The sequence below is a fragment of the Megalops cyprinoides genome, chromosome 10, assembly GCF_013368585.1.
Source record: "Megalops cyprinoides isolate fMegCyp1 chromosome 10, fMegCyp1.pri, whole genome shotgun sequence".
Lineage (NCBI taxonomy): Eukaryota > Metazoa > Chordata > Actinopteri > Elopiformes > Megalopidae > Megalops > Megalops cyprinoides.
In genome coordinates, this window is record NC_050592.1 from 5,266,216 (window position 1) to 5,283,293 (window position 17,078).

The 17,078-nt window shown below is 42.4% G+C and overlaps 1 protein-coding gene across 1 annotated transcript; it reads right to left on the bottom strand.

The window, feature by feature from the left end:
- Positions 1 to 835: 835 nt before the first annotated feature.
- On the bottom strand, positions 836 to 2,558 carry LOC118785274 (putative nuclease HARBI1). The gene is made up of 3 exons (XM_036539888.1): positions 2,460 to 2,558; positions 1,830 to 1,932; positions 836 to 1,746 (listed from the first exon to the last, which is right to left on the bottom strand). Exons 1-3 carry the CDS (start codon positions 2,555 to 2,557, stop codon positions 844 to 846), a joined length of 1,104 nt encoding a protein of 367 aa, XP_036395781.1. The 5' UTR covers position 2,558; the 3' UTR covers positions 836 to 843.
- Positions 2,559 to 17,078: the final 14,520 nt, after the last annotated feature.

Consider the following 17,078-nt stretch of genomic DNA (forward strand, 5'->3'; position numbering starts at 1 on the left):
GTGTAGCCACCCATCCTTTAAATTGTGACATATACTTTTTACATGAAATGATGGCTTGTCTTGTTTCAGATACTGACTGGTCTTTAAACAGCGATGGAAGTTTCAGTGCAAAAAAAAAAAAAACACTCAATCAGCATGTTTTTGGATAGCACTTCTGTGATGTTTTAAAAGTGCCACGAATATGGCACGATGAATTTAAACATGAAAGAAAGGGACAAGTATGAGGCCTTTGTGCTTTGGTCACATACTGTAATGGGGCAGTTTACAACTATGGGACTTTGGGTAAAGGTGAGGGAATCTTTGCAACATCAGTCATTGTCATTCTTTGTCTCCTCAAAGACATTTGGACCATATTTTCTGGAACATTTTTTCAGACGAAAGTCCAACAGTCAAGGGACTGGACTTAGCTTTTCTCCTTTCACGTGTCCAGTATGGGTAAAGCTATCAGGAACACTCAACTCCTGCTTGTACGGCTGTCAGCACTAATCCAATATTAAACAGCAGCAGAGTGGTGTAGTGGTAAAGAGCAGGACTTGCCTCAGCAAATATCCAGCTGTATAAATGGACTACGAGTAAAAACTGTACCATATATAAGTTGCTCTGGATAAGAGCATCTGCGAAGAAACTAAATGTAACATATGTAGGTTAAGACAAAGTCAACACACCAGATTAAGGTAACAGTCCACATGCAAATGTGGAATAATAAATTAAGATAAAATTTAATTGGAAAACTATTTTTACAACATTTTGGCCCTCAAACATAAACAATAAAAGCAATTTACTACTATGTATTAAATGTATTTACAATTTTTACAAAAGAAAAAAAAAATAGAAGGAACCACATTAAAAGGAGGCACAGATTGCATTTCTTTTCTGAACACCAGGATGATGTGGGGGAAGCTGTTCTAGTAGTTCCTCGTCGATCTTGTCCTTCTCCGACTCCTCGCTCAGTTCAAAGTTCTCCTCTGCCGCCTCCAGGCACATGTTATGAAGGATGCAACACGCGGTAATGGCCAGACCACTGTTCTTGATGGAGCGCATGTGCAGTCCCCTTAGCCTCCTGAATCGGCTCTTCAAGAAACCAAAAGCCCTCTCCACCACCATCCTGGCCGCTGAGAGTCTTCGGTTGTACCTCTTCTGCGCCCTTGTCAGGTGACCGTTGTCCCTGAACGGGGTCATGAGATGCTCAGAGAGGGGGTAAGCAGAATCCCCGATCAGGTGCATCCCCTCTGAGAGCAGGCTTTCCGGGCTTTCATCTAGAAGTCTGGCAACCTCCGTCTGCGCGTACACCTGTGCGTCGTGCCAGCTTCCAGGGTGGCCGACGTTTATGTGAACGAACCTCGTGCTGTGGTCGGTGAACGCGGTCAGGTTCACGGAATGGAAATGCTTGCTGTTGAAATAGGCGTCGGGGCAGTCCGCGTTCCGCGGCTTCACGATGCGGATGTGGCAGGCGTCCACAGCGGCTAGGGTCCGCGGGAAGCCCGCGTTGCGGAACACCTGCTCGATCTGCCACACGGCCGGCCCCGTCGGCCAGCTGATCTTGTGATTGCAGTGGGTGACGATCAGGTTGCAGATGTCGTGCAGGTGATTGCTCAGGTTCGATTTGCTCGTGTTGAACCGTTCCGCGACGCTTCTGTAGGACTCTAGATTTCCCAGGGTCCACAGGCAAGCCAACATTGCGTCTTTCAGTGGCCATTTTGTGCCCGCTATGTTCGAGTAATAGGGATGCAGATCCCTTATCAGGTCCTGAGAAAATAACAATAATGAGAGTTGCTTTGTACTACTGTTTCTTAAGATATTGTGATAGATATATTTAGGCTGATACTCACCTCAACAAGCCCAGGGCTCAGTCTAAAGTGAGTTCTAAAGACACTTGGGGTATAGTGAAACACCACTTCCTTCACAAAAGATCCCTGAATTTTTGGAATGTCCCTGCAGCAAATTCAGAAACGGATTCAGCAGCTGATAATAAAGATTCCCAAAAGCAAGAGGTTCAACAACAGGGGGTTCATTACACATTTTTAATTGGACAGTCAATTTTTGATTGTCAACAGAGGCAACTTCAGGAAAAGGATAAAAATCACCTGTAAACTGCTTACTAGTGTGGCTTCAGCTGGCTGGCAAGATAGCAGAAGGTCAACCTGTTAACAGTAGCCAAACTTAACAGCTAGCTAGCTTGCTAACTTTGACCACATTACACAGACACGTATTTAGCCAGCCAGCTAACTAACCACATGACACCTTCAAACTCAGTCGATGATCACAAACCAAACCGCAAATTAAGCACTGACATGTCGCTGACAAGAACGTTACACAGCTATTCAGCTGGCTGGCATGCCAAATGCCCAGGCAGATAGCTAGCTTGTTTTCGGTGATGTGGCTATGACATTTGATTTAGAAGCGCAGAAATGCAAAATTCGCCCGTAAATATTTCCAGTTCTTCATTGCAACATAGATACCTCCTCTGCCTTCTTTCTTGTAGCGCATGAAGAACGAAGGGGATTTCAATAGCATCTATTTCCTCAGCGAGAGCGAAAGCCACTGCTAAGTCTGCCATGTTTGTGTGCATTTTCGCAGCCGCGTTCGCTCTGACGTCACTGTAATACTGACGTCACGCAGTCCTGTCCCGCAACACCGCATTCTCGTCCTGTGTGTGACTGCAGAACTAGCTCCTTGTTTTTGACGTTTACGTGTGGTACAACCTCTACGCGCCATCAATGCCGCGTAACGTAAATTTCTAGTACAAAAACCAACCTTATCTTGCACTGCAGTTTTGCATTCAGCTAACGGATAAATGTGTACGCCAAGGGAAGTTAGGGAATTGCTATTTATGTATAAAAACTCCACATCTGCATACAGTGCGTTAGCCGGAAAGCACAGATATCCACTCACCCGCCTATATCTGCTGGATGAAGTCCTCTCTTTGATATTATGCCGTACTCGAGGACCACGATGCAAACAGGATGTCTATGCTATCCTCCATCCTGCAGAAGTTTGCTGTAAAACTTAACAGCTTGCACTGAGCAGTTTTCAGTTCAGTTTGTCAGAGTACCAAGTCAATGATAGGAAATAACAGATTTTTTAAAAAAACGTTTTTTACGTTGTTGTCAAACGTTGTTTGATTGTGCTCACATGTGCAGTCTTAACCTTTTCATCCAAAAATGGCAAACTGGTTCTGCTCAGACTGGATCAGGTCTCACACCAAAGAGAGTTACCACTGAGGACAAACTGACAAGCACACAACTCAAGAGCCGGACAGGATTCCACAGAAGCCAGGGCCTTGGGACATCCTTGCATAGTATGGTACAGGCATTGTTTAATGGTAACAGAAGACACACAGTCTTGGAAATGCAATGTACAAAGACTTACAAATACACGTACAAATACTTGTTTCTTCACCATCAGGACATTTATTTATGTAGTATACATAAGCAGCTCAGTCATTTTACACTGTCTGTGATAAATTAGGAGGTAGGGAAGCCATTTGCTATGGGTTATGTTATGGGTTAACAGGGTGTATCAATTACCTATGAAGCACTGAGAGTTCCAAAAGCAAACCTTTTCCACAAAAAACCTACCCAATGTTTCTTCAATTTTTTCATGTTTCTACATTTCACACTTGGATGCGACATACAGCTTTAAAGACCTCAGTGCCTTTAGATGGTAAGATGATAAACAAACACAGGACCAAGTTACACAACAGAATTTAGGAAACATTAATAGGGGTTAGGAATAGGAATAACATAATAGGAATAGGGTTTGTCCAGGTTGTTTGACCTCATTTTGTTATCAAAAACTTTAACAGACAGACCTATTGTTGCAAGTGTTTCTACTGGCTTAGACAGAATAAGTGCTTGGTGTGTGTGAGTAATATGTGTTGAGTATGTTGGATATTAATGCATTTCGGTATATTAGCAGAAGCTGTATATAAATATAAACATGAATTGCTCAAGGTGAAATACATTTTGTTCCAGGCAGAGGCAACAGAGGTGACAGCAAGGTAAGCGGGTAAAGAATAATTAGGTTGTTCTGTGGTGCAACAGGGCAGGTTCGGGGTTATCAACAAGTAACCAAACCCATTGACCCGACTTGTGTCTATCAATCACACTGTGTGTTCTTTGGGTAGCTGAGGAGATTTGACTTCAGTGTTGCAGCAATCCTGACATCAAAGTAAGAATTCATATCACCTTGCTCCGGTAAACTGATCCAAACATATTTATTTTAATTTAAATTGATTTTCTTTGAGTGGATTAAATTACCTCTTTGTTTTACAATCAATATAATCAGCACGGGGTTTCAAAATGAAGTGGGAAGACAGCGTGTTAAAAAGTTAAAAACTTTTTTGCCGGATTACACCTGCATTTCTAAGAATACCACTTTGTTATGCAACTTTGTCACAACAAGCTGCCACAGTAACAATTATACAACAATGATAAAACAATAAAATGTTAAGAGGTTTCTAAGATCATTGCTTTCAGTCCAAGACATCCTCTTCTTTGAATATATAAGAGTTCAACAACCTTGACAGTATAAACCTGAAGCCTGTTTCCCTGGCCTTCACCTTGATTTTATGACCGCGTTTTAATCCACAGACAGTAAAATGAGAACATATAAACAGCTACTGTGAGATGACACCAAATGGCAGACAGTAACCTTTTCAGTTCTTAGAGCTGTAACGAGCTCGGATGGGTGATGAACGTTACCTGCTTTTATAGCGCTTTTGATTCAGGTTTGTTGTATTTACGTTACGTTACCTATTGCTAAATCTTGCCAAGGGGCTTGTGCAGGGGCGTTTCTAGCTATTGAAAAGATCAGGGGCTAAGTCAAGTTTACCTGGGGCTTGTCTTTTTTTTTTTAAGGAAAATCGGCATCCGTAGGTTGGGGAGGTTATATCTATATATAATAAATAAATATTATCACACCTTTGGTTGCTGCAAGTCAAGTTCCACTCTGTTACACAGTCTGTCTGTTGTTTTGCTATAAACGCCTCCTTTTTTCAGGGCGAAAATATTCGGGGCTATAGCCGAATGATGGTCCGAATGAATGGTTAGGTCCGAATGATCGGACCTAACCACGCCACTGGGCTTGTGGATCAGTCTCCCGCAGCTCTGATCACATATTTTACCGGATGTAGCCAAAGAGGCTGCACATGCACAGGTGTGTTTATTGAGATGTGGAAAGAGAAATCAGGGTGCACGGTTTTGTTATATTGTGTTACTGGAGGCGTTTCAAAATGCAGGGAGGGGGTATGGAAAATGTATTTGATAGGTGCTATTTTTAGTATCCCGGAGATGATTTGTGACAAATTATGTTTCCCCAACCATATGGGAATGCACAGGGCTTGTTAACCAGATGCTCTCCTGTAGGTCGAAGTCAAACAGCTGTTCTACAGATGTGGTGCTTCAGAGTCTGCAGACAGAGAGTACATGGTTCTGAGCAGAGGTGGACACCCCGGCTTCAGAAAGTAAAAGTCCTACCATGTATTTGTTCTAGCCATTCACTAAACAAGGTGATTTCACTAATTAGCTCCTCTACCTGGCTGAAGAGTTGTGGTAATTAAATTCAGCAGGTGTTGCGCACAGATGGAACAAATACATGGCAGGACTTTTACTTTCTGAAGCTGGGGTGTCCACCTCTGGTTCTGAGACAAAAAATGCATTCAAAGCTATGCATTCTTACACAGCTTTCATTATTGATTCAGCTAATTACCTAACATTAAACCGTTTCCTAAAACAAAACAATTGTTGAATTACGCTTAAATGCAAATAACAAGTGGCTTACTTTATGTCATGTTTGTAGAATTTGCTAGAATTCGAGTATGGTAGCAATGATCAGTAAACATGGACAGTGAAAACAAGGCATTCTATAAATACAACATATACAGTTCCCTGGCTTTTCCTTCTATCATAGCAACCCTGACCCTGACACAGGCAGTTAAAAATGTTGTTCCTACCACTTAAACATGTGCAACTGATACAATAATACAGTATTTACAGGAGGAGGACGGCACAATAGTCAGTATCACAAGATGGAAGGGAAAAGGGGGAAAGCTACAGTGGTTTAGGTCCTACAGTGGAAAAATTTAGTCTTAAATGAGCGCATAACCCAAAGGTTGCTAGTTTGATTCCCTGGTGGGGATTTTTTTGTACCCTTGTGTAAGGTGCTGAACCAGAATTCCTTAAGTAAATATCCAGCTGTATAAGTGGATAGCCTGTTAAAATGTACGGTATGTAAGTTGCTCTGGATAAGAGCGTCTGCTAAGCTAGTTTAATAACTTGCTACATGAAAAGAATATAACAAAAAAAGAGGTAAGAGGTGTCCTTTGTGCGACTTCAATATGACTCACCTGAGGGTTGGTGACCTTCTTCCTCCTTTCATGGACGACATGAACCTCAAGGCCAAATTCGCACTTTCAGAAACATTCTGTATTCAGTGTGAACATGTTAGCAGGCTGTGATGCTATCACTAGGGGGCGATATTGCCAGTGACTGAGTCTGCCCATTGATTCCACTCCTCAGTACCTCGGCTCGGCTGAGTGTTCGCTCACCCACGTCCTTGGGTGATGACATAAGTTGTGAGTCAAGGCTATTAGGGGCCACGTCCATCTGTGTATGATTCCACGGGGGTTCAATGACTCACACTGAAATGACAGAGTGAAATGACCCACCCTAGCCTGCGAGATTAGCTTTCTAAAACTGCAGTCAGCGTCCGGAGTTAGTCAGGCACTTAGATGATTCTTCTGAGTGCAGGCTGAGTCCTACATCCCAGGTTCCAACCTGGTCACGTCATATGCAGATATTGATAGGGAGCCTAAATTGGCTTTTTTCCACTGTGTTAGGGGTGAGTGTGACTGCCAGGGACCCCCTCGTCACATTGCTTTCAGCCAGGTGCCTACGAGTTGCTGCCTTGACATTAGAGAGATGCAATAATCCTTTGTTCGCAGTCTGCTTCCTGGTGCATCATGGGACTTAATATGTGAAAAATCATAAAAATAGCAGTAAGCATATGAATGTATTGCAGAATTGCATTTGCTACATCCTGCAGTACAACTGGTGATTAAAAAAGCTGAACAAAAGAAAAAAAATTTAAAAAAGCACAAAAAGAACAAAAGCAAAAATAATTTTGAAAATCACAGTTTCTGAAATACAACATAAAACTATACTAATGTTTCCTCATATGTAATTAAGCATAACTTTTACTGTGGCTGCGTTATGTGTATTATTTCATGCTATTACCATTGTTGACGCCAACACGGAACTCAGCAATAATTCGATTTTCCACTCTCTGAAAAATTTTATGACCCTTCAATAAAAGCGATGAGCTGGCAGAGGTGAACTTGTTTACAGGTTTTAACGAGGGGGAGAGCACCACATAAACAGCAGTGCAAGGCCAGAGCTGCAGGTGGCGGCTCTTCAAGAAATCCCTGAACGCAAGTGACCGGGTGCTGACCGTCCCTCATCCCTCAACTGCCAAGACGTTTTTTTTTTTTTTTTTTTTTTTTACTGCCTCATCGGCTATGAGCGCGCGTCCTCCGTGTCTGTCTCAGCCTGCTCCTTCCCTCGATAAATACAATCCTTATCATAAGCCTTTTATCGCTCTGTCGACCTGCCCAGGTGAGTGATGCGTTATAGCCCAGGTTCTCCTTTCAGCGTAGCAAGGTGTTCACCTCTTCATCTTTCCGTCCCTTGTCTGCCGCTCATGGGCTGTCTGACCCCCCGGTTTGTTGTGTTTTTCATGATTTTACTGAGGCCATCAAGGTAACGTACCTTACTCAAGAATGCAGCGCCTGACTCTGGCATAGGGATCTGAACACACGGCCTTGAGGTGCAAGCCCACTAAACGCTGCCGGAGTCAGGTATCAGTACGATTGTCATGTGTCTAAATGCAAAGGGAGCGCTGGTAATCATTACAAGCGTCAACATTATTTTTGGAGCTTAGTGGAGGACATGCCCTGCCCCCAATCCACTTCTCTGCACAGAAAACAGCTCATTATGAGACAAAGTCAGGTCAGCGAGATACATGAACACACACCTTTAAAGATTCATGCCGAATTATGCTGTGCTCCTAAGAGATGTGGTATCAGATACCGTCCAAATTTCTGCCATGATTTCTATACTTTGAACTGTGCTGAACAGAGATTCTAGAGGGCTGCACTTTCTACTCTATTTGAGTATTCTATATGTAAGGAGAATGTGGCCTTTCTTGATCTTTAATCTCAATGTAACTGCCTGGTTTAAAGATAAAATCACAGCATAAATCTTCAAACACGTATATAAAAAAAAGAGTCCTAATGAACCTTCACTGCTCAATGTTTCAGGACATTCAAAGCCCTTAAATGAGCTCTAGGATAATAATTAGAGTGTCTTGGGTTTTCAGAATCACAAAATGGAAAATACCCTATTATAATCTACATGTCCATACAAGTCAAAGAGGGTTAAACTAAAGAATAATGTACATCTTCCACAATGGTGAATGTAGTACAAATTTGGACATTTCAGCCAACTTCAAAAGTCAATAACAATCGATGCACCTTGGTAAAACTAGCACATAGGTAGACAGAAATTAAGTGCATGGGTAGCTGGTGATTTCCAGTGATAGTGTGGTGATATTTTTTAGAGGGAATCCATGGATTCCCACTCAGAGCTGATGGTAACGGCTCCTCTCAGCTCAGCAGTGAGTGAGGTAATCCTCGGTCATTCGGACAGCATATGCGAGCTGGTACGGCCAGTGCTCATAATCGTTTTATTACTGTCATTTACCTCAATGGCCTGACCTTGACTGCCAGCGGCAGCAGGAACTCGGCTTGACAGTCATTCCTTTCACAGTAAACTGCAAGCCGTTTTTTTTTTTTTTTTTGGCATTCCCCCTAACAACATCAGTGCTTTGTACAGTATGTGCGCCCGTGTTTAACTGCGCCCAAACAAGCAGAGATCGTGCCTGCGAAAGGCCCACACAAACAGAAGTCACGTCTGTACACATGCACTAAGCAAGGAGAAACAGGTGGATAGTTGTGTGAACTCTCCAGGTGCTTGCTGCCTGGAAACCTGTTGCCCTTAGATACTACCAATACCACTGCAGGTGGTACACTTATAGGAAGTCAATATAATTAAAGGAAGGTGCAACTGAATTCAGCTCTCAGTGTGTACAAAAGAAGAATTCCGTGAATACGGCATTCTGATTGTTTCTGAGAGTGGGTAGGCTTTTTCTCTTGCCCACTCTCTTAAGAATAATCCAAGCATGATGGTAGGGCACCAGATTATTACACTTTGCAATGACATGCAGTATGCTTGTGTGTAATTTCATATGTAATTGTTTTCAGTTCAATTCACCAATTTTCTGCTCTCCTCTTCTCTGACTTACCAGACTGAAAATGAGTTCTTTCATCCTGATAAAAAAAGACAAAACAAACAAAATTTTACAATGGTGAATGTGAAAAACAAAACACTTCCACATCACGGTGAAGAAACACAGTACAACATCTGAAATATCCTCAGCGACACAGGCAAAAGCAGAGAGATTGTACTGTGCAAATGAGCGAAATATCCAGATGACTAACGCAAATACAGCGAGATCCTAAACTATTTCAACTAGTATTAGAAAATCTACAAACTTGGCTTGTCTGTGTAGAGAAAGCTTGGGTATGGTCTTGATGAAACAAACCTTTACAGACTTTTGTCTCTTTCTCTTTTTTTGTGTTGTACTGTTTTTGTACATGAGTCTGGCCACAAAATCAGACTTAAAACAGGGACTGTGGTGTAATTCCAGAAAGATCTGAATAAACAATCATTTAAAAGGGGATTTCAGGAAATGTCCTCTTAACAAAGCAATGGGGAGTTTCCAACAATGACATAATGGCTTATACTTCCCGTTCCACATGCCAGAGACCAGAACAAGCCTACAGTGATTATCTACCACATTACAAGATTACAAGATCGCCTACTGTAATACAAAAAAAAAGTCTGATAGATTAAATACTGTATCACGATGGTTACAAGATTCTGTGGTACTATACAAATAGGGGCGAGTTTGGTATCAGGCTACCATCATTCAGTTTACAGAATCAGAATCAGACTGTATTGGCCAAGTATGATTTTACACATACAAGGAATTTGACTCCGCTTCCAGTGTCTCTCATAGTGCTTTCACACAATGATTTTCAAGGTGACAACAACAAATACCGTCCAACAGCAGCGGTACAACAAACAACAACAGTAGTGCAGGACACACACATGGAATGGCATAAGGATGGAATGAATGAGGTATATAAAAAATAAATACGAACAACTACTGTACAATAAGTTAACAGCTATTGCACGATAAGTTAAAGTGTACAGAAGTGCAGGCTGTGAGACTGTACAACAATTTGTTATAGACAGCTATTGCACTGTGTTATATACAACTATTGCACAATGAGCAGGGGGCAGATATGCAGGTGAACCGATCAGTGTACATGACTGTAAACGCCTGTCATTTTAGGGAGCACACTCAAGGTGCGATCAAGGTCAAGACCTGCTCCCCCACCTGGTGGATGACAGATGGCCGCCCAATCTGTCAACTCCATGATGGACTCTGTGGGGCTGGCCTTCCTCCTCAGCTCATCATCATCATCATCATCATCATCATCATCATTTTCATCATACCTTATTAACATCAGTAGTGTCATCACTACCATCATCATCATCATAATCTGCTTCTCACATTGCTTATCAAAACATAGAACATGTACACAGAAAACAGAAAAAAAACATTAGTGGATCAATGGCCTGTCCCTGGCTTCACAAGTCCTGACGCCTGCAGGTGGATTTTCTGAAAAAGCACAAGTGTGAAGCTCACCCAGTGAAATAACAGCAAAGCCTGCAGGGGTCAAAGAACCAGACTTTGCACCCCCCTTCGCACAGACAAACAGCTGACCGAGGCCAAATAAGGCAGGACATCGGCAATCACCTCACCAACAGCGCGACATCCGTGTGGTGACATAACCTTGTACTCGGCTTTCAAGGACGCAGGGAGAAAGAGAGAGAGAGAGAGAGAGAGAGAGAGAGAGAGAGAGGGAGATCATGGGATTTGGCACATTAACTCTTTGTAAACAGAGCTCGTCGGGTTATCAAGCAGGCCCAAGTAGATACAAATCTTGCACTGCTCCAATGTAGGTCAAACCATAGTGGAGGCGCATATTTTACTCCCCGCAGTGCTACAGGGTCTCTTCCTGTGAGGATGTCCGTTTAACATCCAAGGAGACTGAAAAATGTGTTCACCAGCTGTGACAGCAACAGAATGCAGTTCAGTGGTAAAACCTGTTCAGTGATGTTCACTCAATATTTGTCCTTAATTCCGAATCAAAATTAAACACGTGTTATTTTTTCTCACAGAAATGCAACGGGTTTTTTTTTCCCATTAACTTTGGTGATGAGCAAAGAGACAAAATAGCACCTGCAGTTAACAGAGCAGTTCATTTGAAATCACCAAAGAAATAAATATCACCACAAAAAAGGAGACTGTAAGCAGTGCAGGAAAGCAAGGACTAGTGAAATGTGATGGTACTTTTCTATTTATGTTTGGATCCAAGATGCACTATCCCGGATACACTGCAGTTTTTTTTCAGAAAGGATTTGACACCAGCAAACAAGGGTGTTGCAGTAAGCAATTCCCTTAATAAACAACAGTTTATTAAGGCAGCAGGTTAGATTTAAATTAATTCAAAGCAAGTGTAATAGCTGCCAGAATATGGCCTTGCCAAAAAATAAATAAAGTTAAAAAATAACAATAAAATGGTTTTGGGGGAAAAAATGTTACAAAAGCACGAGCATTTGTCATTACATGTTAATTTCTTATTTAGTTGACCCCTGTGTCTCATGTGAGTTATCTCACATTTCTACATCACCTATTGAACTAGCAGGATTCTGGATGGAACATTTCAGTACCTCACTCAAGGACACAACAGCAGTGACCCGTAACACCGACAGTTTCCAGCGCCGAAAAAGATCTCAGCCTGCACAGACCGGCACTAGAGAATGCGGACAATCTCCATCAGTGAGTGCAGCATCTATGAGTTAGTCTGTGTGCTGCGTTGACCAAAATTAAAGACATCAGAAGACAAGCTGGATACATTACAGCTGCTTTCTCAGGTCCTTCTTACTGTCCAGCATTTAGCGATTTGCTCTGCGTTGCTGAACTTCGGAGAGCACAGCGGGGAACAGTGACATCACAGGCCCTGGAGGACCCACTCCAATGGCACAGCGAAGAAGAGTTTTCTGGGCCGGGTCACTGCTGCGTGGCTCGATGTGGCTGAACAGTGGCCGGGCGATAAGCCGAAGGTTACATGGTAAACAGGCCAGCTTAATCTCTGGATCGTGTGGCCCTCTGCATTGATTTATCCCACTTGTTTTGTAGGCAGAGCGATTCAAAGTCCACACTATATTTAGCCCCACAGCCTTCGGCTTCAAAGAACGGAATGGAATTTTTTACACTCTTGTCAGTTATGACGCTGTTGTTCTAATGAACACTGCCTCGCTATGGTTTTAATGTACATTAAGTTGCAGTAAAGAGACGACTGATTTTTTTTTTTTTTCCTGCAATGTCAGTGGTTTGTCAGGCAGTGTGCATGCTTGGATCATTATTTTGGGAAATCCTAGAGCAAAAGCTTTTCAAAGTGTGCATTTATATTGCATCAAGGGAGATTTGAAAGAATTGTCATGGGGTAGATGCAAGGTTGGAGTTTATTTGGGGTCCAGGGGGGTTGGGGTGGTGAAAGTTGGCTAGGCTCCCAAAGCAAGCCATGTGTATCAGCAAATGTTCCTGCCAGGTAAATGATGAACTTAAAACACTGAAATTAGAAATTGCATACAGAACTATATCCAATAGCTTTGCTCACAGCTGTCTGTTATGACTGCATTGGAGATAAGGTATATTTCTAAAACAAGAAATGTTTGCAAGCAGTTTTTGCAAATTTTGAGATTGAAAATGTTTTGCATGCAATTGTATGTGAATGTTTCCTTTGTGTAGCCTTTCAGCTACACATCATGTGAAGGTGTGAAGTATTTTGCTGAAATATACATACCATTCTACACTTTCAAAAATTGAGATTTCAAATAACTACTATAGCACCACCATAATGAAAATCAGTAATTTTTAAATGTAAGTCTTACAGCCCTGTCAAAATAAAAGCCCACTTATAAGGAACTCCTTTCGTTGCTGTACCATCTGGCATTAATAAGAGTTTTAGACAGCAATGACTGGGGCTGTCGCAAGTGTGTGAGTAAAACACGAGTGTGTTGATTCGCATGTATACTGAACCAGCAAATTCCAATACATCTGCACCACATGACCAGTAACCATCAAATTCGGTATGGTGAGACATTCTCTATACTCTTTTCATTCACAGCGCAATTCACTGCACCATTTGGTCCTCCAAACCAAGAAGTCAAACAATGCAATGTTAACCTTACTGTTACAGTGTTTTTTCTACCCACCCTAATCCCCAGGGGAATGAAGCCAATTTGTTTCGCCAATGTGGGCTCCCGGTCATCACCAGCAGGTAACACAATCAGTGGCAAACACTGGCCGTTTCGGCTAAACCAATGCTGAGAACAAGTGCTTTCACTGTCTGAGCCACTCAGAAGCCGGTGCTTTTAGTTTCTTTCTAGGAGGTTCTGTGTGTGTTTGTCTGCGTGTGTGTGAGTGTGTGTGTGTGCACGTGTGTGTGAGCGCGCGCACGTGTGTGTGTGTGTGTGTGTGTGTGTGTGTGTGTGTGTATGTGTGTGTGAGCGCACGCACGTGTGTGTGTGTGTGTGAGCGTATGTGTGTGAGCGTGTGTGTGTGTGCATATGTTGTATAAAGAAGGAATCCTGGGGTATTTGGGCATGCCTTTCGTTGTTCAGTGAACTGTAACGGACACGTACCAGCTACCTGTTTACCTCTCCAATAAATCAATTTGCTTATCAGGCCCAGGCCTCTGTGCTAGGCACCACTGAGATAATCAAGCCAGAGCAATAAAACCGTGGAGCTCCGCCGCCCCTGTCTAATTTCAGTTTGCCGAAAGAAAAAGTGTCATCTGAGTTACGACATAACGAAACCAGGTTTAAATCCGCACTTAAATGGCATTAAATGGCACTTTAGAGTTTTGTGTTATTGTGCTGCAATATTCTCCTGTTCAGTTAGGGGGTTCCAGGACTGTCCCGATGCGCTGTTGTCCACGTTACCCTATGTTCACCGTTCATCTGGTTGTCAAATGTGCTAAATGGGGAATATTACACCTTCTGAAAAACAAAAAACAACATAAGTTTTTAGTTCATTAAACAATATCACAGCAATTAATTTACAGTTGGGCTACTTCAGAACAATTAATCAACATGAATCAAGTGACAAAATGACCAGATCAGCACCATTAGCTGCACCATTGTAACCCAATGCTGCTCTTGCCACCATCCCTCAGTTTTAGACTAATTCTATGATTTGCAGAATCATTAAAAATAATCCTCTTTCAACCTTTATAAACATCTCACCTAAGATAAAATAATCAAATCTTCAAAATTTCAGACTTTAGTTAATCTCTTTCACACATTCCAAAGGTCAGATGATGCAATTGGCACTTCATTTCTGCCACCGATACTGATTAGTTGAGCCTCTAATAGGTGTCAATGACCAGCTGTTCACTGTACTTCCATGACCCAGAAATCCTGCAGAATGTGCAATCAGCGTTATCCAACAACAGCCAGCATGACTGCATTGTCTAAGATAGAATTTGGATTGATTTTGTTCAGGAATGTGTTTTTGTGCTTGTGCCCTTTATTGATGACCAAGTAAATGGTTCACATGACGGTTAAAATATATATTTGAATCTAATTTTAGAGAGCATGTTTTAACAACTCGGATAGAAAGGAATGAATATTTATGATGGCATCCCAAATTTCTTTGAACACTATTTATAGTCAAGGTTTTCTGACACGGAAATCAACCAAAATCCGAAGTCCATTCAGTTCAGATGTTATGACAGCTATCAGATCCTCAAAGTCCTCTGTTCATGGAAGTTCCAGAATATCCAAAATAGATGTCTTCAAAGAGGCCATCCATATAATTAGGGAATTAAACGCATTTTCAGAATGACAAGGTCAATGTTTTGACCAAGCCAAGCCTTAACTATATCAAGGAAAATATCCTGGCAGAACTGATTTCCAGAATATTGGGGCAGTTATGACTGTCATGATATAGCAAATCTGTTATCTTTTCCTGCCATCAAGAACAATCTTCATGGAGAATGAACTAACACATACAGACATGTATGGGTTTGTGAGTATGAAATGCAAAATATGCCAGGTATTTTGCTACCCAGGCCAGGGGCCTGTCAGGGGGTCGTCTGGTTGTGAGGTGGGACCATCGAACCCTGCCCTCCCCCACCCCCTGCCACTCCCACAGGGTGACGCCCAGCTGCGACCCACATCAGAGAAGCAGCCACATTCCCATCAAGAGGTGCGATGGGGCCGGCGTCCCCTTAATGACGAAATCCTCCTTCCCTCCACATGCATCCCTGTGCCTGGCTGAGGCCGCGCACCCAATCACGTTTCCGAGAAATCTCAAAACACACTGTGCTCCGTTTCGCGCATCTGTGAGGCTTCCCCGGCATCATGTCAGGTGACTGTTTCGAGGATTCGGAGCTGCTGGTTGGGGTACCGTCACATGACTGTCCACCGTGGGAGTTGAGGGCGCCGTAAATCTGCTTACAGGCCACAGCGCAGAAAATGCACATTCCTGTTCGACATTCTGTGTTAAAATAAATCTAAAAATGTATTAATATATATTTATTAATAAAATCTGTGATGTTTGCACACTTTTGCAACAGGTACCTCTTTATACATTATCACATTGATTGGCAATTCTTGTCTTCTAGTATTTTCTAGTATTGGCAATTATTGTCTTCTAGTATTAACTGTACCCAATGTCTTGTTATTTATTGATTTTATTCTGTGCACCTTACGTTGTCTTTGTCCTTCACTGTCTGAATGGAGCACTATGGGTCCCAGGAAAATGTTATTTCAACCGTACAGTATTACTTGTATATGAATGGGCTGACAGTAAAATCTCTCTTGACTCTTGAATTTTTACCTTTTGGAAGCAGCACTAACTACTGACCTATGCATTATGTCAAAGCACCTGAAACACTACCCCCTAAAGGAACTACTAAACTATAAAATAAAATAACATAAAAAAGTAATCTAATGGTTTAACACACTTGTTAGCTTTACCTGCTAGGTTGCACCTTGCCTGGCCAACCTTTGAAACTTGGTCACACAGTGCTTATAATATTATTGACTTCATATTGTTTTTCGCTTGTGTTGTATTGTACCTCACTTGTAAGTCATGTTGGATAAAAGCAGGGCAGCTGTGTGGCATAGTGCTTAAGGAGCAGGTCTTGTAACTGAAAGGTTGCTGGTTCAAGTCCCCGCTGGGGCACTGCCGCTGTACCCTTGGGCAAGGTACTTAACCCACAATTGCCTCAGTAAATATCCAGCTTCATAAATAGAGAACATTGTAAAAAAATGTGTAACTGATATAAGTCGCTTTGGATAAGAGCATCTGCTAAATACCAGTAATGTAATGTATGTAATGTGCAAGACACAGGATCACTGACAGATGTGCTGGTGGGTTACATCTCCTCAGCCTGCTGCATGCTCGAGTAACCTAATGTTTGCTTTGGCCCTGTTCCAGTCCATTAGGTGTGAGCTGGCAGCGATTGGGGCCATATACCATCTGCTTGATTACCTCTGCAGTCCTTGGTAGCTTGGTACAGGCTGGGTTAATGACAGAGGTAAACAAGATAAGTGCCATTCACCCCCCCCCAACACACACCCCTACCCACCCCATCCTGTGCCTTTCCCCTCCATCGAACTGTTAATCAGGTAGATTCCATTGAGAAAACCTTATCTCCTCCACACAGTGTGGATCTACCTTGCCAAGCAGTCCAGGGTCGAGTTGTTTTTCAGTGAGGGAATGTTGCTCGCCGGGGCGGGTCAAGGTTGACTTGTTTTACACAGCGGCCTTTGCCTCTATAAATAGACCCGCCAGCAGCGTGAGGCAGTACCACA